Source organism: Hemiscyllium ocellatum, chromosome 8, assembly GCF_020745735.1.
Source record: "Hemiscyllium ocellatum isolate sHemOce1 chromosome 8, sHemOce1.pat.X.cur, whole genome shotgun sequence".
Classification (NCBI taxonomy): domain Eukaryota; kingdom Metazoa; phylum Chordata; class Chondrichthyes; order Orectolobiformes; family Hemiscylliidae; genus Hemiscyllium; species Hemiscyllium ocellatum.
Genome location: NC_083408.1, coordinates 101,923,846 through 101,947,995, shown reverse-complemented (window position 1 = coordinate 101,947,995; position 24,150 = coordinate 101,923,846). Strand labels below are relative to the sequence as shown.

Here is a 24,150-nt window from a genome sequence, read left to right as displayed (position 1 = left end):
ACTACGTACCTGCCCCATGGCGCCCCTTCGCTCAATTCTACAGGCTCATTTTATCACCCTAGGGGAACCTGCCACACACACAGGCTATCTGTCAAAAGATTGGCATCCCTGTCATCGATGCCATTTTTAAAAGGTCACTGTGCCTAGACAATCACTGACATTCCATAACTGCCCTGCTTTTGAAGGGCAGCCATTCCCCAGATGGCACCATGATACCTCAACAGGGATCTGGAAATCCCGGAGAACAGGGTGGGGCAGATGAGGGCTATCTCCTTCCCAGAGGACTGGCAGAGGAGGTCATGCCAGGAGACCCTGGCAGCCTGATCCAAGGTTGACTCTGGGTCAGTGCTGCATCTATAATCCAGAGGAATAAAAGATCAAATTGCCATGGTCCCCAAGGACCATTGCACTGGCTCTCTCTCTCTCCCCAGTGAGAGATAGAGAGAGTGATCAGTGGTGATGGTTTAATGGAGGATCACTTTAGCCTCAGCCTGTGCAGGAATTGGACCTACACTGTTGACATCACTTTGCATTGTAAACTGGCCATCCAGCCAACTGACCTAGTGGAACCCAACCATCCCCACCCCCACCCTTCCAACCACAGTGAGGACACAGTGTCACACAAAGAACAATGGTTTTCACTGCTCTGCCAGAGTCAATACCACATTCCTCCCTCCCACACTCATTCTGTCTCTGTTATCACATCCACTGTTCATGATCTGTCACCCTCACTGTTGCCTGAAGATAGACTCTGATGTGACAACAAACTGTTGGAGACAATTGAAACAAGTGAAAGGTAACAGAGATATGTTTTGTCATTTCAGGCATCCTTTTATAATTTTCTGCAACAGATTTTTAAGTTTTGCAAGTGGCTGTCCACATGTTTCCATCTACAACATAACTAATATAAAATAATCATTACTGTACAATTTAATAGACAACATAGGTTGTTAATAAAACACGAAAGTCTAAAATAAAGCAGTTAATATCTGTAAATTGATTCTTACCTATACATTGTTCTGCTTCAGGTAAATGTGTGAAACCTGCGTCACATCTACATATATACGATCCATCGGTATTTATGCATTGTCCCCCTGAACATTTAGTTTCGTCACTGCATTCATCCACATCTGCAGGATAACCAATATAGTTGAAGCAATGAACTTAGGCAAAATATCTAAATGGACAGTTTAACATGAAATATCATGCTGACAGGGAAAAATGTACAATATGTAGTAGATAGAAATAAGGGATTATCATATATTTTCAATTGAGTAGATTCCCTACAGTATGGAAACAGGCCATTTGGCCCAACAAGTGCGCACTGACCCTCTGAAGAGTAACCTACACAGACCCATTTCTCTCTGACTAATGCACCTAACACTTTGGGGCAATTTAGCATGGCCAATTCGCCTCACCTGCACATCTTTGGATTGTGGGAGGAAACCGGAGCACCTGGAGGAAACCCATGCAGACACGGGGAGAATGTCTGCGTGGAGTTTGCACAGTCATCCAAGGCGGGAATCAAACCCGGGTCCCAGGTGCTGTAAGGCTGCAGTGCTATCCACTGAGCCACCGTGCTGCCCTATATTCCATATATATTGTTTAAAAAAACCGAGTCTAATGTTGAATTGAGTTAGTTGGCTTATAGGCTCAATATTCATCATTTCTATTTGATGCAGAATAGCCAGAAATGAAGCCAGCACAATGCTGCTGCTTTGTCTGCAGTTGCACTTGTATTTAACAAGTGAAATACACCACATGGCCCTAAGTATAAAACTGTACTTGAAAATCTAATTGCAGGACATCATTGTGATGCTCATCAAGGCTGAATGGATCTGAGCCTGAAAGAACTGCTCCCTAACTAGTAAAGTTTAGCATTTTGTATTTGCCGCCTGTAGACTCATGGGGCGTTAGAAAAGGCAATTGTGTGCAACCTCAAGCATTTAGTTCCATGTTTTAATTTAGTCTTTTGTCTTGTAGTGCCTTAAAAACAGTAAATCTCTTTTAAATCATATAACAAGCATAAGTATTGCTTTGGCTCTGTAAGTTTAAGAATTAAGTTCTTATAACTATGCAGTTCTATTTTTTACTGTCTTCTTTGAACGTATCCTGCTGTATTTTGTAGGCATATCTTGCTACTAGCATTAACATACTGATTTTACACATGCTTTGAGCAGGCATAGCTATGGAGTGATTTTGGTTTTAAGAGTCATAGAAACCTACATCACAGAAAAGCCTCTTCAGCCCATCATGTTTGCACAGTCAAAAATGGCCATTTACCTATTCTAATCCCATTTTCCAGCATTTGACTCATAATCGTGTATGCCATAGCTCCACAAGTTCATATCTAAATACTTCTGAAATTAGATTAGATTAGACTTACAGTGTGGAAACAGGCCCTTCGGCCCAACAAGTCCACACCGACCCGCCGAAGCGAAACCCACCCATACCCCTACATTACCCCTTACCTAACACTACGGGCAATTTTTAGCATGGCCAATTCACCTGACCCGCACATCTTTGGACTGTGGGAGGAAACCGGAGCACCCGGAGAAAACCCACGCAGACACGGGGAGAACGTGCAAACTCCACACAGGCAGTCGCCTGAGTCGGGAATTGAACCCGGGTCTTCAGGCGCTGTGAAGCAGCAGTGCTAACCACTGTGCCACCGTGCCGCCCACTAAATGTGATGAGGATTTCTGCCTGTACCATCCTTACCCTCTGGGTGAAAACATTTTCCCCCACATCTTAACTTTCTGCCCCTCCCCTTCTATTTATATCCCTGGATCATTGATCCCTCCATCAAGGGGAAAGGTTTCTTCCTGGCCAAACTATCGATGCCCCCACCAATTTGATACATCTCACTAGTGTCCCCTTTCAATCGCCACTGCTCTAAGGAAAACAACTCCAGTCAATCCAATCTCCCTTCATAACTGAAACTCTCCAGGCCAGGAACTATCCTGGTAAATCTCCTCTGCATCCTCTTCAATGCTATCACATCCCTCCCATAATGTGGATTCCAGAACTGCACACAATGCTCTAGCAATGGCCTAGCCAACATTTTGTACAGTTCCAGCATAACGTCCCTGATCTTAATTCTATGCCTCGAGTAATAAAGGTAAGTATCTCGTTTGCCTTTTGAGCCACTTTATCTACCTGTCCTGATACCTTAAGGGACAGGTGGATATGCACACCAAGGTCCCCTAATCTTCGGTACTTCTCAAGGTCCCACCATTCATCATATATTCCTTTGGTTATTTGACCTTCCCAAGTGCATCACCTCTTATTTATCCAGATTGAATTTCAGTTACCATTGATCAGCCAATCAGCCCAGCCTATCTATATCTTCCTGTACTCTAAGGTCATCCTTCTTGCTATTTAGGGCTGTTTGCAAAACTATGTACCATTTTGCACTCTTCTGCTATTTTTTCACCAACTTGTGCAAAGTCACTGTAAAAATTTACACCCCACTGAAGACGTGCTTTTCACCAAAATACACTGATAACTCCAATAAAATCAAAATGCGGCAAATTCTAGAAATCTGAAAGAAACACAAAGAAACTCAGTATCAATATTTTGAGTCTGATATGACATTTTCAGACTCAAAATGTTAACTCTGTTTTTCTCTCTTCACAGATTCTGCTCAGCCAACGAGTTTCTCTAGTGTTCCCTATGTTTGATGTGCACTTATAACTAGTTGGCTTCATGAGAATTCTTCAGGACATGCAATATTGGCACCTGGACATCAAGTAGGCATTTGAAACAATGAGCCCAGAAGTTCATCATCTCAAATAACTGGACAAAGAAACTATCGCAAGGCACCCATTATCTTATTAGAAGGCCATTAAATCTAATGAAAGGACAGGAGAACCCTAATGAGAATGACAGTTCCGCATATATCTGATACCATAGGGTATCAGCCAGGAGTTAACAGAAATGACATCTGTAGATGACTGTCATCCTTCAGAACCCTATTACAGAGTGAACACACACTACCTAAACCAATCAGAAAGAAATCCTGCACTTTCTGTATCAAAGTCTAGAAAACCACAGATTATAAATTGGGAGAGTTTTATGAGCAGACAGAAGAACATTTAGCTGGTGTCAGTTCGAAGGATTGTGGATTGATTTAGTTTTTTGCTTGGCGAAAATTCCTCTCAGTTGGAAATATCTTGGATTTGGTTTGTAGGTGTCCTAGTTGAAGTTGGATATATGATGCATTTCTCCTGGAGAAAGCTGTTAATTTAGAAAAGTAAGGAAATAGATTACCTCAGTATAAAGGTTTAGTTTAAAGGTTCCACACCTTAAGTGTTTGGTTGAAGAGGTTAGTCAAAGCTGAGACAGTCTAAGCTCAGTGCATGAATGCTCAAGGATCGCAGAGGGTGGTTCACATGTGAAATGAAATGCCAGAGGAAGTGGTAGATGCAGGTACAGTTACAACATGTAAAAGACATTTGGGCAGGTACATTAAAAGGAAAGGTTTAGAAAAATATGAGCCAGGTGCAAGCAAGTGGGAATGGTTTAATTTGGGAAACTTAGTCAGCATAGATGAGTTGGACTGAAGGGAATGTTTCTGTGCTCTATGACCCAATGACTCTAAGAGGATATCAAACTCTCAGGATCAGGAGTTGAAAGCCACATTTAAGTCAAACTATAGATATGATAGAGAAGGAAATTCTCTCTGGTGGTTAAGTACGTAAAGGATACTCTTGGGACAATTCACATTCTGTATTTTGACTGTGTGTCTTTAAATCTTCCAAATTGTATTATACATACATTTTTGATTTAATGTATTCAATCTTCTTTTCCTTCATGTGAATTAACTTCTGTTTTATTGTTAAAACTAGATCTGCAGCATGGGTGCTTATAGTTCAGTGAAAGGCAATCTCTTCACATTAAAAAAAACATAAATATGATTCATCAAGCCAGATTTCAGCCCTGGACTCTGACTCATTCAGGAATAACATCAGCTGGGATTAAAGCAGATTCATACTGACTTCTAATACTACACTTTGTCCAAGTCAAACCAAATATGAGGGTACAATGAGCTGCTAGCTAAGGGTTTAAAACAAATAACATTTTGCAACTGAAATAAAGGGTCAATCTATTAAATTAATTAATAATAATTGTTACAATGACATAGATGCTGCAAGTATACCCTTGGATTCAGTGGCCAGTTGATTCTGTAATTGATCTGAACATGGTGTTGACTAACACTGCTTTATAAGTGCTTGTTACAAGTCCTAGGAGAGTAACAAAACAATGCACTTAAAATGGGGAGGAAGATCCATGACTTGAATACATATTGTTTCAGTTTTTCTAATGCCAGATAAAGTGAATACTTCATGAGGTGACATGGTTTGAGACATATATTGCCTTAATTCACAATATTATGCTGTGTACTGGGTACCAGTTAATGTTAGAATTTCATAATTTAACCGATCAGACATATATTCATGGAAATTATACAAAATAAATTAAATGCAACACTATCCTACTATTTAACAGATTGTCTTATATAACGTAAATGGAATAAGTCTTCTGCCTCCTTCCTTAAAGTTACAGTGCACTTTGATGCCTGATTAATTTTGCTGTCCTGATTCCAAAGTCCAGTGTAGTTTTTTAAAGGTGTTAAGATTGTGTTTTATTCCTTTTCTTAATACCTGTCTTTTAAATTCATTCTGCATAAACGTGTTGTATTGCGAAGAGCGGGGAAACCCTGCTTTCTAATTTCCCTCACTTCAGGTTTGCTTTCTGTCAAATTGTTCAAAGAATCCAAACTATTTATCAATCATGGATTGGAATTTTCCTGTCTCCTGGAGTCCAAGTGTTTTGTGACGATGGATCAATGGTGCTTGATGTGCCCTACCTCAGAGTGACTTTACTCATCTGATCAGTTCCAAAGGGAAATGGAGCAGGGAGGAAGTGATGTCTGAGACCAGGCATTTTCACATGGTAAGGCTGGTTATTTGCTGATGTTAAATTGCACAGATGAAAGAGGATGGTGGGTTGTGTCCAGGGAACATGCATTGAACAGAGAGCACATGAAAAGGCCCCTCAGCCAACAATGCCTGTGCTGATCATGGTGCAATTCTAAGCTAATCCCACTGCTTGCTCATGGTCTGTATCTCTCTGTCTTCCCTGCCCTTCATGTGTCTGTCTAAATGCCTCTTCAACTTTGCTATTATAATGCAAGGATGTTTTTGTGAAGAACTAGTGGCAAAATGACCCGGACAAGCACTTGGTGAGCAGCAGCCATGTAGTATCATTGGAACAGGAGTAGACCATTCAGCCCCTTGAGTCTATTCTGTCATTTAATGAGATCATGGTTAATCTGTGCCCAACCCAGTGTGACATTTGTCTGATACCCCTTAGTACCTTCATTTAACAAAAACAAATCCATGTCAGATTTAAATTAATAATTCATCTAAAAGCAACTGCCATTTGTGGAAGAGAGTTCCAAATCTCTCCCATCTTTTATGTGTCGGAGTGCTCTCTCCCAAATGGTCTAGCTCTAGGTTTTGGGCTATGCCCCTCTCGACTGACATGTTGCGAATTGTTTGTCAGGGAAAGAGAAATGAACCTGAGAGGTTTGAATGGATGGAACAAGGTAGTCACCATTCATTGGTGAAATTCCAACCACCATTTATGGCATCAGGAAAACTTTTCTTGGTCAAGAATCTGATTTATTTTATTCATATCATTTTTTCCCCTTCCTTTCTTGCTCTTGCTCATAGAACACAGGGAGAGGAAAATTCTACCCATGGAGATGAGTGATCAAATTACTTATGGTTAGGTCTCTGAGGTCTCCAATTAGCTTAATAAATACTTTTCTTCTGAATTTCGATTCACGACCCAGCATGCGGTTTTCCTGAGAAACTAAGTTTTTCAGAGGAAGCTATAGCTCAAAGCAAATTTTGGCATAATTGGAGCTAAGTTCCATGGACAAAAACAACGAAAATGTCCTGAAATGTAACATAGCTCTAGGTGGTAACATCTCTTGTTGCAATAGCAGATCTAAAATATCACGTTTTGGCTATTTGACAGTACACAGAGTGCACATAAGTTTGGCCAGAGAAACATCCAGCATTGTTTTTTCAAGGCGTCTCTGGCAATCTGCTCACATCTACAATTACATAACACTAAATGAATTACCTCATGAAAGTTGCAGAGTGGGTTAAGACTAAACTGCTCAGAGGCAAATGTTCTGAAATGGCCAAGCATGTGTGTCTGCTGTTCCCATTTATATGTTGAAGTTGTGGTTTGAAGAAAGTGCTTTTTTTTATTATCGAAGTGTGTTCCCAGAAGCTTTCACAAGTTGAAACTTTAATGAGTATTTCCTTCTGAGGTTTACAAGGTGTTCACCATTTCATTTCTTTGACTGCTGGTATTTGCATTCACCCTCTAACACTCCTCAAATCTATGGGACAACTGTACAATTGCATGACATGTTAAATCTGGGATCACAAACAGTTGGACATAAACGTAGGCAAGTGTGAGATTATGCAAAGTGAAGAAGACAATCAGGGATTAAAGAAGATGGCATCAATCCTAAAACAGAGGAAGGAACAAAAGCAGAAGCAGGAAAAAGATTTGTCAAGCAGAAACATGAAACGAGGAAGTGTTTATTTATTTGTTCGTGGGACATGAGTTTTGCAGCTGGACCAGCATATATTGTCCATCCCTAATTATCCTGGAGAAGGTAATGGTGAGCAGCTTTCTTGAACTGCGGCTGTCAATGGTTTCAGGGACAACAACAATGCTGTCAGGAAAAGGGTCTCAGGATTTTTGCTCAGCAACAATGTCGGAATAGGGATGTATGTGCCAATCCAGGAAGATGAGAACAAGCATAGTGGTCCCATACATCCGCTATACTTCCTCTTTAAGGTGATTGGGTTTGTGGGTTTAGAACGTGCTTTCAAAAGTATCTTGGTCAGCTAGTCCAGTGCATCTTGCAAATGCTGAAAATGTGTTGCTGGAAAAGCGCAGCAGGTCAGGCAGCATCCAAGGAGAAGGAGAATCGACGTTTCGGGCATGAGACCTTCCTGAAGAACAGTGCATGCCCGAAACGTCGATTCTCCTTCTCCTTGGATGCTGCCTGACCTGCTGTATTTTTCCAGCAACACATTTTCAGCTCTGATCTCCAGCATCTGCAGTCCTCACTTCCATCTTGCAAATGGTCAACACTACTCCTGTCATGTAGCAGTAGTGAAGGGAATTGGCTTTGAAGGTTGTGGAGGGATACAGATCAAGTGGGCTGCTCTGTCCTGGACAGTGTCAAACTCCTTGAGTGTTATTAGAGTGAACCCCATCCAAGGAAAAAGTGAGGACTGCAGATCCTTGAAATCAGAATTGAGAGTGTGGTGCTGGAAAAGCACAGCTGGTCTGGCAGCATCCGAGGAACAGGAGATTTGACATTTCAGGCATAAGCTCATCATCAGGATGAAGGGCTTATGCTCAAAATGTCAATTCTCCTGCTCCTCGGATGCTGCCAGACCTGCTGTGTTTTTCCAGAATCACACTCACAACTCTGAACCCCATCCAGGTATCTGAATGGTATTTCATCCCATACCTTTGTAGATGGTGGACAGGTATTGAGGTGATGAGATGTGAGTTATTTGCCACAGAAACCCTAGTCTCTGACACTCTTTTGTAACCATATTGTCAAAGTTCAGCTTCTGGTCAATAGTAAGCTCTAGGATGTTGGTGGTGGTGTGTTCAGTGATGATAACATGATTGAACATTAAAGGAAATTAACAGAGATAAATTACTTTAAGGGTATAAAAAGAATGGAATTGATTTTTTGCACTAACCTGACACAGTGACCAATAACGTACAGCACTGACTTCAGAGTTCCATTTCAACCTATCATCTAAGCTCCTAATCAGATGAGATACTGGGATTGAAATTGGCTTTCAGCTATGGAATAAAATGGGTGGCCTCAAATTGGCAGTATAGATTACATTACCATGGCTGAATTTTCATTCTTACTGAAGTGATAAGCATACTATTATTGATTCTGTCCTACTGCCAAAGAGCAGAGTCACCTTCACTGCTAGCCCAATGGACTAAAGAATTAGAATTAGAATCCCAACAGTGTGGAAACAGGCCCTTTGGCCCAACAAGTCCACACCGAACCTCCAAAGAGCAACCCACCCAGACTCATTCCCCTTCATTTACACCAGACTCATGCACCTAACCTACCCGTCCCTGAACACTACAGGCAATTTAGCATGGCCAATTCACCTGACCTGTACATCTTAGGATTGTGGGAGGAAACCCATGCAATACACAGGGAGAATGTGCAAACTCCATACAGGCAGGCACCCAAGTGTGGGAATTAAACCCAGATCCCTGGCACTGTGAGGCAGCAGTGCTAGCCACTGAGTCACTACACCACTCCTAAAGAAAGTGGAAAGAAGAAAAAAAGAGTTTCAAATCATAGCAAACTGCAATGTGCAAATCATAGGAGATGTAACATAAACCATACAAACAGTTAGGCTGCAAAGGCTTGAATATAATTAATGATCTTACCTTCACAGCCTGTTCCATCAGTAGTAGTGGTGTAGCCCTGAGCACAGAGACAGTGATAAGATCCTCCTTCATTGTTTATGCACTCTCCATTTGGACCACAGATGTCTCTGGCCAAGCATTCATTAATATCTATGGAGCAGAGAACATACTGCAGGAAGTATGACACTAACAGTGGGCACCCAGAAGTAAAAGCAAGAAACATTGACCCTAAAACCAAGTTAAATAGAATTGGGACTTCTAACCATCCCCATTAATTATCCTCCGTTCTGAAGAAGAACTCTGTCTTGTCCATCACAGATGCTGCCAGGCCTGCTGAATTTCTCCAGTTATTTCAGATCTTCAGCATCACGGTTTTGTTTTATTTCATCCAACTATCTTTTCACAGTTTTCCTCATTGTTTGGGTCAGCTGTTTATTAGAGCCAAATGCTTTGGTCCAAATCTTCATCTTCAGATAAGGAAGAAAACAGCTAGCCCACACACCGGTGAAAGTTGTGTGTTTCTGTTTCCTCGTATAGAATGTTTCAGGTGGACTTTACAACATTTTGGATACACAAGAGCTCTTGCGAAGTCAGCAATATCATGAAAACCCAAAATCTTTAAGGAAACACCTAACAATAAGTAGCCACAATCCAACTGTAGTAATAAGCTGAAACATTCCTTTCATATATATTTTTGAAACATAGAGACAAGGAGCATGAGTATGTCATTAGGCTGATTACATCTGCTTCACAATTCAAAATGATTTTTGCGAATACACTTTCTCAAAGCCATATTCTCACCTACACCCCATGCTCCCTGATGCCTTTGGTGTTCACAAAATCTATCTTTTTATTTCTTAAATATATTCACTGACTTGGTTCCGTTGCTGTCTCATGTAGAGAATTCCACAGGTTCATCACTCTTTGACTGAAGAAATTTCTTTTCATTTCAGTGGCCTATCTCAGGTCCTGAGACCTTGTTCTACACTTTGCCAGGCAGGGGAAGTCTCAAGCAAAGGCCAACATATCAGTAGTCTTTTTTGAGGAGATTTGTAGCTCAGGTTGATGATAAGTCTGTCAGTTAGCTCGCTGAACTTGAAGGTTTGTTTTCAGATGTTTTGTCACCATACTAGTTAACATCATCAGTGAGAATCTCGGGTGAAGCGCTGTGGTATGTCCCGCCTCTCTATTAATAGGTCTTGGTTTCTTATGGTGGGTGATGTCATTTCCGGTTCTTTTTTTCCCCAAGGTAAGGTAGATGGAATCTAAATCGATATGTTTATTAGTGGAGTTCTGGTTAGAATAAAAAATGAGGTCTGCAGATGCTGGAGATCACAGCTGCAAATGTGTTGCTGGTCAAAGCACAGCAGGTTAGGCAGCCAGTTCTGGTTAGAATGCCATGCCTTTTTAAGAATTTTCGTGCATGTCTTTGTTTCACCTGTCCTAGGATGTGTGTGTTGTCCCAGTCAAAGTGGTGTCTTTTGTCTGTATGTATAGAAACTAGTGACATTGGGGTGTGTCTTTTGGTGGCCAGTTGGTGTTCGTGTGGCAAGTTTCCTGCTAGTTTGTCCGATGTAATGTTTTTTACAGTCCTTGCATGGTATCTTGTAAATGATGTTAGTTTTGCTGGTAGTATCTGATGGATCCTTTAGATTCATTAGTCATTGTTTAAGTGTGTTGGTAGGTTTGTGGGCTCCCAAGATGCCAAGGGGTTTGTGTAGTCTGGAAGTCATTTTGATAGGTCTTTGATGTACGGTAATGTAGCTATAATTTTTGGTTGCGTTGTGTCAGCTTGCTTGGGTTTGTTTCTGAGGAATCGTCAGAATCTGTTTATTGGGTACCCGTTTTTCTTGAAAACATTGTATAGATATTTTTCTTCTGCTTTTTGTAATTCTTGGGTGCTGCAGTGCAATGTAGCTCATTGAAATAATGTCTTGATGCAGCTCCATTTGTGGGTGTTGGGATGATTGCTTCTGAAGTAAAGTATTTGGTCTGTGTTTGTTGTTTTTCTATGGTTTGAAATGCACTGTTAACTGTACAGTCAACTGTCACATCTAGAAATGGGAGTCTGTTATTGTTCTCTTTCTCTTTTGCGAATTTTATGTCTGTCAGGATATTGTTGATGGTGTTGTATGCTTCCTCTTTTTGTTCCATTTTGTGAATGACGATGGTGTCACCTATGTAGCAGACCCAAAGTTTGGATTGGATAGATGGGAGGGCAGCTTGCTCAAGTCTCTGCATTACTGCTTCCACGATGCGAACATCCCATGGGTATTCCGTGGACTTGTTTGTAGGTTTTGTTATTGAATGTGAAGTGGGTGGTGAGGCACAGGTCCACTCGTTTGAGGATGTTGTCTTTGCTGATGAAGTTGGTACTGTCTGGTGTTTGTGGTCCTTGTTTTCCTAGTAGTGATGCCAGTGTTTCTTTGGCCAGGTCAATGTTAATTGATGTGAAAAGGGCTGCAATGTCAAAGGAGATCATTATTTCATCCTCTTCTATCTTGGTGTCTTTGATGTTGTTCAGGAATTCTTGGGTGGAGTGAATGGAGTGGCGTGAATCTTCAAATAGGTGTTTTAGTTTTTGGTGGAGTTCTTTGGCTAATCTGTATGTTGGTGTACCAGGTAGGGACACTATGGGTCTGAGTGGGGCACTAGGTTTGTGTATTTTTGATAATCCATAGAAGCATGGTGTGTTGGATCCATCTGGTTTCATGTTTTGGAAATCTGTCTTGTTTACCTGTCCTGATTTTTTAAGGCCCCTAGGCATCATAGTAACCCACAAACCTACCAACACATTTAAACAGCGACTAATGAACCTGAAGGATCCATTAGGATACAACCAGCAAAACTAATGTTATTTACAAGATACCATGCAAGAACTGTAAAAAAAAACTACATCAGCCAAACTAGCAGGAAACTTGCCACCAGGATACACGAACAACAACTGGCCGCCAAAAGACATGAACTGCTATCACTAGTTTCTATAAATACAGACAAAGAAGAACACTACTTTGATTGGGAAACATACACATCCTAGGACAAGCAAAATAAAGTCTTACATGAGAATTCTTAGAGACATGGCATTCTAACCAGAGCTCCATCAAAAAATACATCAATTTAGGCCCCATCTACCTTCCCTTGAAAAAAGAACCAGAAATGAGATCACCCACCTTAAAAAACCAAGACCTATAAATAGAGAGGCAGGACATACCACCAACACTTCACTGATATTGTTATCTAGTATAGTGATGAAATATCTGAAAACAAACCTTCAAGGTCAGCAAGCTAACTTACATACATGCATGGCCACTGTCAGTGACTAATGTGAATAGATGGGGGGCCCAAAGACCAAACCTCATGTAGCCCATTAGTTACTACCTTACACTACAAAAAGAACCTATGTTTTGTTTGTTTTATTTTAATTTATTTTTTGTTTCTTGTCTGCTAAACCAATCTCAGTCTATGTTAGCTATTTAACCTTAATTCAGTTTGCTTTAACTTTGCACATTAAACTCTGATTTGGGACATTGTAAAATGCTGTCTGGAAATCAATATACACCAAATCCACTGCTTCTCCCTTATCTATTCTGTTAGCTGTGTTCTGAAAAAGCTCAAGTAGGTTTGACGACCATGATTTCCCATTGATAAATCCTTGATGACTATGTCTAAGTGACTTGTTAACTTATCGTTCACAGTACATGTCCTATATAATCGTTATAATAGACTCCAGGGTTTTCCTGACCACTGTCAATATACTAACTAATTTGTAACTTCACGTTTTCATCCTCTCTGTTTTTTTTAAAAAAAAAATAGTGGGGTTACATTTGCCACCCTCCAATTTGCTGGGACTGTTGCAGAAACTATAAAATTTTGAGAAACTGACAACGGACATATCCATTACTTCAATGGCCACTTCCTTTAGTAGAATGGAACATAGATAATCAAACCCTGGGGAATTATCAGCTTTGAGTCCCAATAATTTCTCTCGCACTATTTTCAAATTTAGTTTAATTCCTTTTTCTTATGAGATTGTTGATTTCCTAACATTTCTGTGAAGATATATACTTTCATTCATGAAGATAGAAGTAATTATTTAATTGTCCTGTTTTTCCTTGTCCTACATTATCAAATTTCCTAATTTGTTCTGTGAGGGGCCTAAATTAGTCATCAGTCATATTTTCTCTTTATGTTGAATGCTTTTACATCCTGATTTTATGTTTCTTGCAGGTTTACTCTTATATTATTCTTATCTTAACTAATCTCTTGTTTTTCTTTGTTGAATCCTAAACTGCTTCCAATCAGAATTTTTGTTACTTTCCTGACCAGTTTTCAGAGGACACTGCCTTACTTCCACCCCCCTCCACAAACTGTGCCTTCAACTGCCCCCAAATTGAGTGGCAGTCCTCTCCACCACAATCCGGTCACTCTGGTTAATCCCAGTCAGGAAGCCGTCACTTTCTCAACATGGCAGTTAAACAGGACAGACTTCGCAAAACATGAAACCAGATGGATCCAACACACCTCGCTTCTATGGATTACCAAAAGTACACAAACCTGGTGCCCCACTCAGACCCACAGACAATCGTTAAGGTGGTCAGATGCAACCCCTAAATGGACAGTCATTGACTGTTTAATTACTGCTGAGTTGTGAAAGACTCCAGTGTACCTTTTTGTCCAGAAACTAATTGACAATGTGACAGGCAGGGAGTGAATATCTCTCCAGTGACTATCTGTCCAGTTATTTCTCCCTGCTGGGTATGGAAAGCTGCACTTGCCAGCTTCTAGGTATTTAACATTAGTTTTGAGTGAAACCTAGTTTACAGAACATTTCAAAATAATTCATGGACTATTGCTCGTTCTGGAATTTCCTGGTGGCAGAGGGGTAAAGTTTTACTTTGGCTGTTGGCTACATGCCCTTCTGATTGACACAGTGGAAGGGAAACAGGATGTACCTGCAATGGGCGAATTATTCCCTATCATTCACTTTCCCCGCTGAAATTGAATTTCACGTCTAGCCGATTTCACAAAGCGTGAAATATAAAAGACTTGTGCTCTTAACAAACTTGACTATTACTTCACAAACTCTCCATGACTTAATTAGAGTAACGGCTAAAGTGGCTGAATTGAATAATTAACTGAACTCATCTGTCAAAATGTTCTGTTGATAACTAAATAATGATAAAACAAACTATTGCTATCCAGTAAGACAGATATTAAAAATAAGGAAGCCAATAAATGTGCTCCTACACTGTAACTGCTTGTGATTGCTAGTGAGTCTTTCTTAAAGTAAAGTCTTTAGAAAGACAAAGCTATACCTGTGCAGGAGAGCTGAAGAACGGTTTCTCTTGGCAATAGCCAACCTACATTACAAGCTTTGCAATTCACCAAAATACTGAATTCTACATGAATGGAGACGACCCCTCACTAAATAAGCTAATTTTTTTCCACTTGGCATTATGATCCCAATCATGACCCTTGGATGATGTTCCCCAATTTATCAGTGATTTTTTAATTGTGATTTAATCTTAGTTTGATTTTGTTTTCAAATTGTGCTTATTTGCTTTAATCAGAATCTTAATTAAAACTACCTCATTAAGCCACACTGAAACACCATAGGTGTTGGGTACTTGATTATGGAGTGATTGAGATTTCAAAATAAGAATGTGATTTCATATTTATTCAAATTTTCTTTGCCACATTTTATGGAATTTCTGTAAAGCATAATATCTATTCTATGGATAAAATGGACACCTTGCAAATGGGGCGCACTTTGGACTTTTTACTTTGGACTTTAAAAGGTATATTATATCTTCTTGTCACTTTACTAACTTTCTTTACCTTAAATATGCTTAGGTCAAAAATTGCAATGAGTAAAACCTGGCCAACAATTTGACTCCTGGACTCCAACACATCAAACGTGAAAATATTAGCTGAAATATGTAATTTTTACAATATAACATGCATATTGTAATTGAGAATAAACATGAAATCTCATGCTTATTTTGAAATCTCAAATAGTCTTGTTACTTTTTTTTATTCATCCATTCATGGAATTTGGATATCTCTGGCTGGCCAATAATTATTGTGAGCTGTTTTCTTGATATACTGCAGGCCACAGACTGTAGGTAGACCCACTATGCCATTAGGGAAGAAATCCCAGGATTTTGACCCAGTGAAATATTTCCAAGTGAAAGTGGCAAGTGGCTTGGAGAGCAACTTACAGGTGGCAGTGTTCCCATGTGCTTGCAGCTCTTGTACTTCCGGGTGGAAGTGGTCGTGGGTTTGGAAGGTGCTAACGAAGGATCTTTGGCAAATTTCAACAGTGCATCTTGTAGATAGTACATACAGAGCATTGGTGATGGAGGGAGTGAATGTTTGTGATGTAGTGCCAACCAAGTGGGCTGCTTTGTCCTGGATGGTGTCAAGCTTGTTGAGTGTCCAGGCAAGTGTAAAGTATTCCATCACACTCCTGACTTGTGACTCACAAATGGTGAACAGAGTCAGGAGGTAAGTTACTCCCTGCAGGATTCCTAGCCTCTGTGGTAGCCATTGTATTTATATGGCGAGTCCAGTTCAGTGGTCAATGGCAAGATGCAAAAAATGTGACTTTGGCATGTCACATACTCTCAATTGAATGAATTGTCCGATGTTAAAAAAAAAACTGAGAAACCTGAGCAGTCAATTATGATTCAGTGCTCTGTCAGGTCAAAATGATTACTTATAAATGCTGGTATCATATTAACATGACTAACTTATTATAAGTATGTGTTCTTATCTTAACTGGTCTTACCTTGGCAGCCTGTACCATCAGAAGTAGTGGTGAAACCCCTGGCACAAAGGCAGAAATAGGATCCTTCACTGTTAACACATTCTCCGTTTGGACCACAGACATCCTTGCTCAAGCATTCATTCATGTCTACAAAAGTATATTCAGAGCAAAATTAGAAAAAAGATGGAAGACTAGATTAGATTACTTACAGTGTGGAAACAGGCCCTTCGGCCCAACAAGTCCACACCGACCCGCCGAAGCGCAACCCACCATACCCCTACATTTACCCCTTACCTAACACTACGGGCAATTGAGCATGGCCAATTCACCTGACCCGCACATCTTTGGACTGTGGGAGGAAACCGGAGTACCCGGAGGAAACCCACGCAGACACGGGGAGAACGTGGAAACTCCACACAGTCAGTCGCCTGAGTCGGGAATTGAACCCGGGTCTCAGGCGCTGTGAGGCAGCAGTGCTAACCACTGTGCCACCGTGTCGCCCAAGACAGTAGAAAATAAACTCTCAACAATTCAATAGAAAATGCAACAAGTTAATTGAATACAAAAAAACAGAAATTGCTGGAAAAGCTCACCAGGTCAGGCAGCATCTGTGGAGAGAAATCAGACTCAACATTTCAGGTCAAGTGACCCTTCCTCAGAATGGTTCTGAGGAAGGGTCACTGCATTCGAAACATTGACTCTGAGAAATCAGAGCCATCGTTTCGAATGCAATAACCCTTCCTCAGAGCGATTCTGAGGAAGGGTCTCTTGACCTGAAATGTTAAGTCTGATTTCTCTCCACAGGTGCTGCCAAATCAGCCGAGCTTTTCCAGCAATTTCTGTTTTTGGTTCTGATTTACGGCATCCGCAGTTCATTTCATTTCTTAATTAATTAAGTATGTTGGAACAGCAGGATGTTTCTTACATGACATTTTCCATTGCTTATTTTTATGTCACCATTTCACACGCTTCCTTCTAACTTTTTTCTTGGTGCACCCCTCCGCCCCGTGTCGTGCTTTATAATCATGATGTGGAGCAGTCTTGTTCAAATGTAATTTTTCGATCAAAACCTCACTTCCTCCACTGATTTATTATTCTGTGTTAATCACTTTCTTCAGTTGACCTGAATTTTTGTAATAATGGAGACAGACACTCTCCCAGAAATTCTACTCTCTTTTCTATTGCAGGTGGGTGGTTGGAAGAACACAGCAAGCCAGGCAGCATCGGGAGGTGGAGAAGTCGACGTTCCAGGTCTAACCCTTCTTCAGGACCATGGGTGGGTATAGGGGGAGCTGTAGATAAAGGGGGGTGGGGAGAGGGGCAGAGCAGGGTGGTGAAGTGGGGCTAGGTGAAGGCAGGTAGAGAGTACGGCCTGGTTGGTCAATGGGAGGAATGCATCCGGTTGGTGGCAGGGAGGAGTGGAAGGGCAGGGGAGGGGCTGGGAAAGGAGTTGAGGGAAGGGAAGAAAGGTTATTTGAAACTGGAGAACTCAATGTTGAGTCCTCCGGGCTGGGCGCTGCCCAGGAGGAAGATAAGGTGTTGTTCCTCCAATTGCGTGGTGGTTCGTTTTGGCAATGGAGGAGGCCAAGAATGGTCATGTTGGAAAGGGAGTGGTTGGGGAATTGAAATGAGCAGTGACTGGGAGGTCTGGTTGGCCCCTGCAGGCCCGGCTGAGATGTTCGGTGAGCCGTTCCCTAAGTTTACATTCGGTCTTGCCATCCTCCATTGCTAAAATGCTCCCTTTCCAACATGACCATCCTTGGCCATCTTCCAATCTTTCTCTTACAGCTCTCTCTTCTGAAGGGAGGCTGGATAAGCTTTGATGTTTTCTTTAGAGCACAGAAGGCTGAGGGGAGACCCGATAGAGGTGCATATGATTATATGGGGCGTAAAGATGGTGAATGGAAAGTAGCGTTTTGCCTTTGTTGAAGGGTCGATAACAAGGGGGCATAATTTTAAAGTGAAAAGTAGAAGGTTTAGAGAGGAATTTGAGAATCAGACTCCCTACAGTGCAGAAAGAGGTTATTCAGCCCATCAAGTCTGCACTGATCCTCCGAAGACTATCTCCATCACCCTAGGAAGAAGTGGGTACTGCAGATGCTGGAGATAGAGTCAAGATTAGAGTGATGCTGGAAAAGCACAGCAGATCAGGCAGTATCCAAAGAGCAGAAAAATTAACATTTCGGGCAAAAGCCCTTCATCATTGAACCCATTCCTATTAAAGGGCTTTTGCCTGAAATGTCAATTTTCCTGCTCCTCAGATACTGCCTGACCTGCTGTGGTTTTCCAGCACCACTCCAATTTTGATCCCCATCACCCTAACCAAACCACCCAGCCGACACATGCCTGGACACTACAGGATAATTTAGAAAGGACAATCCTGCACATCTTTGGGAGGAAACTGGAACACACAGGCGGAAACCTATACAGACGTGGGGAGCACTCCATCTAGACAGTCGCCCGAGGACGGAATCGAACCCAGGTGCTGTGAGGCAGCAGCGCTAACCACTGAGCCACTGTGGCGGAAAACCATTTTTCACCCAGAGGGCCTGGAATGCACTGCCTGGGAGGGTAGTTGAGGTGGGATACCTCACAACCTTTAAAACGTTCCTGGATGAGCACTCGAAATGTCAAACATTCAATGCTATGGGCTTAGTGCAGGAAAGTAGGACTACTGTATGTTGGTGATCCAGGCTAGATAGACTGAAGGGTCTCTTCTGTGACTGTGTGATTCTATGCTTCTTTTGCCAATCAGCCTGTAGGAGGATTTCCTGTAAAGTCTGATGGAACCTCCAGAGGCAATGAGGGTTGGGGGATGTGCAATGAGGGTAGCCTTCCCACAAAGTGTATCAATCTGATCTGTAGTGGAACCCTTTTGGCACGTGCCAGGGTGCTTTGGCAGCTGTGCGGGTCATAGTCCTGAATCCCGTTTGGAATCGGATTTGATTGCAAAATAACAATGCCCAGCCTTGGACAACAACAGCCCTCCAGCCAGTTTGTTGACCAGTGTGTTCAGACAAGGCCATCACTGACCTGCAGCAAGGAGTGTTGATTCTGAAAATTCTGATTTTGGATGGTAAGGGGTGCAACACTAATTGCCCGCCCCAAATTGCAGGAACAAATCAAGAGTTAAGTGTCTGGAACTACCTGTAGGTCAGACCAGGTAAGGAGGACAGATAGCATTCTCTAAAGGGTACTAGCGACTCAGTATGTTTTTGACCACAGTGAGAACTTTTTATTCCAGATTTACTAATGTCACAGCCTCATGTTCTTCAAATATTAACCTGGGGTTCTGGATTACTCGGCCTGTGACATTACCACTAAGCCACTGTAAGATAATGCAATCAATTTCGCTGTGCTATGTACTGGGTCAAAGTTAAAAATCACACAATAACACCATATTATACTCCAACGGTTTATTTGGAAGCACTAGCTTTCGAGGCACCACCTACCACCAGTGGCACCCTTATACCATCCAAAATCGGAATTTTCAGAATCAACACTCTTTGCTGTAGGTCAGTGGTGGGCTTGTCTGACACACTGATCAAAAGACTGGTTGAAGGGACAATTGGTTTCCAGGGCTGACCATTGTTGATTAGATTACTTACAGTGTGGAAACAGGCCCTTCGGCCCAACAAGTCCACACTGACCTGCTGAAGCGCAACTCACCCAGACCCATTCCCCTACACCTAACACTATGGGCAATTTAGCGTGGCCAATTCACCTAATCTGCACATTTTTTTGGATTGTGGGAGGAAACCAGAGCAAACCCGCACAGACACAGGGAGAATGTGCAAACTCCACACAGTCACTCGCCTGAGGCGGGAATTGAACCCGGGTCTCTGGCGCTGTGAGGCAGCAGTGCTAACCACTGTGCCACCGTGCTACCCAATCGCAATCAAATCAGGACAACCACCTGATGAAGAAGCAGCACTCCGACAGCTGGTACCTCCAAATAAACCTGTTGGACTATAACCTGGCATTCTTAACTTTGTCCACCTCAGTTCAACAATGGCACCTCCAAATTCTGCACTGGGTCAGCAGGGCTTGTGACTATCTCCTAAAAGGTTGAAATTCAACAACCTGTTATTCTGACTGATAACACAAATTTGAGTTTTAATTTCATGCATTTGCACAAAGTGTTGTATTTTGTTTCCTTTTGTATGTTAATTTGCAATAGAAAATCTTAAAATGAAAATTTTTTTTTGGAAGACCTTAATAGACATGACTTTTTGGTACAGTAACAAACGAATGTTGCTCTGCTGACTTACTGTCTAAGATATTAAAGCAAGGACCTATCAAAGGATGGAACAGATTCTGTTTGAAGGAGCTTAGAGGATTTCTGGCCTGGCTTTTATACCAATTCAGGCAGGAGAGGACCCTGTGGTCTCAGGGATCAGAGACTTCAAGCAAATGCACAGGGACGAGCAGAAGCAATGGACAGAGAATGGGATATAATGGCCCTCATTGTTCAAAGGCTATTTTTATTCATTCACAAGATGTGAATGTCGCTGGCTATTCACCAACCATCCCCCTTGCCCAGAAGGCAGTTGAGCCTCAACCACATCACTGTGGGATTGGAGTCACATGTAGGCCAGACCAGGTAAGGATGACAGATTTCCTTCCCTGAAGGACGTAACTGAGCCAGCTGAGTCTTTCTGACAATTCGCAATGACATCATAGGTTTTATTTTTAGAATTTTTTTATAGAATCCAAACTCCACCATTTGCTGTGGTGGGATTCGAACCTAGCTCCCCAGAACATTAGCTGAGTTTCTAGATTAATAATCCAGCAATAATATCACTAAGCCATTGCAAGAGGTGTAGGTATGTTTTGGGGATCCAATTGCCTCATACATGTCTTCATGGTCTGGTTGGCTGCTGCCATGGAGGTCTATGCTCAGCATCTCAAGAGCTTCTGGGAGAGATGCATATTCCTGTATTCCATTACCTCTGCCATAAGCCCCAGGCATACAGGCAAGGAGTCTGAGAAGGCTACCCCAGGAGCCTTTTCCAAAGGAGGAGACATGGCCAAGCCAGGAGGTACCCAGCTGATTGACAAACCAAATCCAGGCGCCACAGAAGTTTCTCTCAGGACAATCCAAAAGTGCCCCCACCCCCCTACACCCCCCCACCACCCAGACCCCATCCCTGACTCTCTTCAAGCTGAGGAGGGTCTATTTGCCTCTGGCAAGAAGACCCTCAGCATGTAAGGGCCATCCGGATACAAGCACCCGCTGTGGTCACTTGGCCAATCATCCAGTGCCCAGGGAGTCCTCCACCCTAGCTATGGTTCCTGGGACTACATGAAGATGCAGCCAGAGGGAATTGATCTTCAGAAAGTGAAAAGATCTTTAGAAAGCACTTTGGTGGCTTGGGTGATAGGGCACTGTATACGAACTAAATTTGATTGGTGTTGTTTGAATTTCTGAGTAGCCACAGATGTCACTGTGATAGCATGTGCCTGACTTGTTTGGGAAGGGGAACAAGAGTTACAAAGAAAATGGGGGTTGAGAAACCCCATTCAGCTACAATGGAATGGCAGAGCAGACTTCATGGGCTGAATGGCCTAATTTTGCTCCTGTATCGAATGGTCTTTCATATGGTCCTATGATCTGATAAGACTATGGTAACTTTACCTTTACAGTAGAAACATATCATTGAATGTGCCATGGGTTGATATGTTGAGAACTTGCTGGCTCATGTTGAAATAGGGTGAACAAGGCAGACAGTGCAATGAGTTATTGCAATAGTTAACTCTGCAAACAAATATACTTTCTCAGACTCGGACTTCTCCCATGAAAACTAAGGTCCTTGGTGAAACAGATTATTAAAAGTCTGTTAATAACTAATAGAATACTAATATGACATCTCAGACATGTTTCTGTTACATTATATAGATTGTTGACTGGCTAACTGACCAACTGGATGACTATCTATTTGAGCAGCAATCAGACTGACTGTGCAAAGAGTAAGATGGAGTTCTAGTGCCTTTCTGAGATTTGTGCAACCGCACAAAAATTAATCTATCCAACAAATACCTGAAGTGACAATCACTTCAGAAATGCCATTATTTTCTCTGGTTTCTTTACACAAATGCTGAGTTTTTCCAGCCATTTCTGTTTTTGTTTCTTATTTCCAGCATCCACAGTTCTTTCGGTTTTTCATTATCTTCTCTGTTTGGTTTTGACTATAGTGACTATCAATAAAAAAAACTGGGGGCCAGTTGGTACAGTCGGCTGGATAGCGATGCAGAGTGCTGCAAGTCCTACGTTGGCTAAGGTTACCATGGAGGACATTCCTTCTCAACCGCTCCCCCGTCCTGAGGCATGGTGACCCTCAGGTTAAGCCACCACTAGTCATCCTTTTCTACTGACAGGACAGCCCTATGGTCTGATAAGACTTATATAAGACTAAGTTGATAAGGCAACTTCACCTCTACAATACAAACATACCATTGAATATACCCAATACTTTAACTGTTTTCCAGAAATTAAATTCATTAGATCGTTTTGAACTACACAATTTTATTTATCAATGGGTGTGCAAAAGATGATAAGAAATCTACCTGGCTAATTATACAGATTCCTGGCCCATGATGTATTTAGTGTTAACATGGTGATTATTTGAAATCGGTTGTGTTGATGTTTCTAATTTTAGAGTCCTTAAAATACCAATTCAAATTACTGCACAACGTTCAATATGCTTTGAATGAAAAACCTTAGCTAGAATAAAGTGCAAAAGCTTTTCCACATAATTTATTCCGTCATTAATTTTTCACCTCTTTGGACATTTAAAATTATTTTTAAAATAGATGATGAGTAGCAGAAAGCTAGTCCACCTGAACATGTGTTGTAACCTAACCTTACCTCTTGGAAAACTTAAACATACAGCGGCTATGCAAATCTAATAAAGAGAAGCTTCTGTTGTTTGTGTAAATTGGAGCTTAACAACTCTACAAAGAACTACATATAATTCTGTGAAAACATTCAATGTTTTGGTCTCAACCACTTTATGTGACAGACAGGCTCAACTGGATTAAGAAATCAGCCAGATATTACATTTGGTCTCCTTGTCTGAGGAAGGGTGCTCTAGTTATGGAGGGAATATAATAAAGGTTGACTGATTCCTTAGTTTACAGGACTGAGTGAGACTGAATCGGTTAGGTCTTTATTCACTGGAATGTAAAAGAATGAGGAGTGATCTCATAGAAATCTATAAATTTCTAACAGGACTAAACAGGACAAATGCAGGAAGCATGTTGACTGGGAAGTCCAGAAACAGTAGTCACAGTGTAAGGGTATGTGGTAGGGACTGAGATGAGGAGACATTTCTTTACCCAGAGATTAGTGGGACTCTCTGCTACAAACAGATTGGAAAGGGTGATGGTGGATGATTGTTTTTGTAATTGGAAGCCTGAGACCAGCGGTGTACCTCAGGGATCAGTGCTGGGACCTTTGCTGTTTGTTATGTACTAATGTTAGTGACTTAGATGTGAATGCAGAAGGTTTAATTAGTAAGCTTACAGATGACACGAACATTGGTGTTGTTGATACTGAGGGGGATCGTCTCAGGCTACAGTCTGATATTGACCAGCTGGAAACTTGGATAGAGCAATGGCAGATGCAAGTTAATTATGATAGGTGTTATGACTTGCATTTTGGAAGGTATAATAAGGGAAAGAGAGACACAATTAATGGTCAGCCCCTTGAGAGTACTGGAGAGCAAAGGGACTTTGGTGTACAAGCCCATAGATCCTTGAAGGTGTCAGCACAGGTAGGTAGGGTGGTAAAGAAGGTCTTTATTAGCCAGGGTGTAGAATAAAGGAGCAAGGAAGTCTTCTTACATCTTTATACTTTATAAAAC

At 41.6% G+C, this 24,150-nt stretch overlaps 1 protein-coding gene across 1 annotated transcript in view; it reads right to left on the bottom strand.

The window, feature by feature from the left end:
* The window catches only part of LOC132818217 (latent-transforming growth factor beta-binding protein 2-like), a 437,178-nt gene that overhangs the window by 83,343 nt on the left and 329,685 nt on the right, over window positions 1–24,150 (bottom strand). Inside the window, exons 23-25 of the mRNA XM_060828998.1 lie at window positions 16,307–16,432; window positions 9,538–9,666; window positions 1,008–1,130 (exon numbers count right to left, since the gene is read on the bottom strand). Coding sequence (XP_060684981.1) covers window positions 1,008–1,130; window positions 9,538–9,666; window positions 16,307–16,432 — 378 coding nt within the window. The remainder of the gene's footprint in view (window positions 1–1,007; window positions 1,131–9,537; window positions 9,667–16,306; window positions 16,433–24,150) is intronic.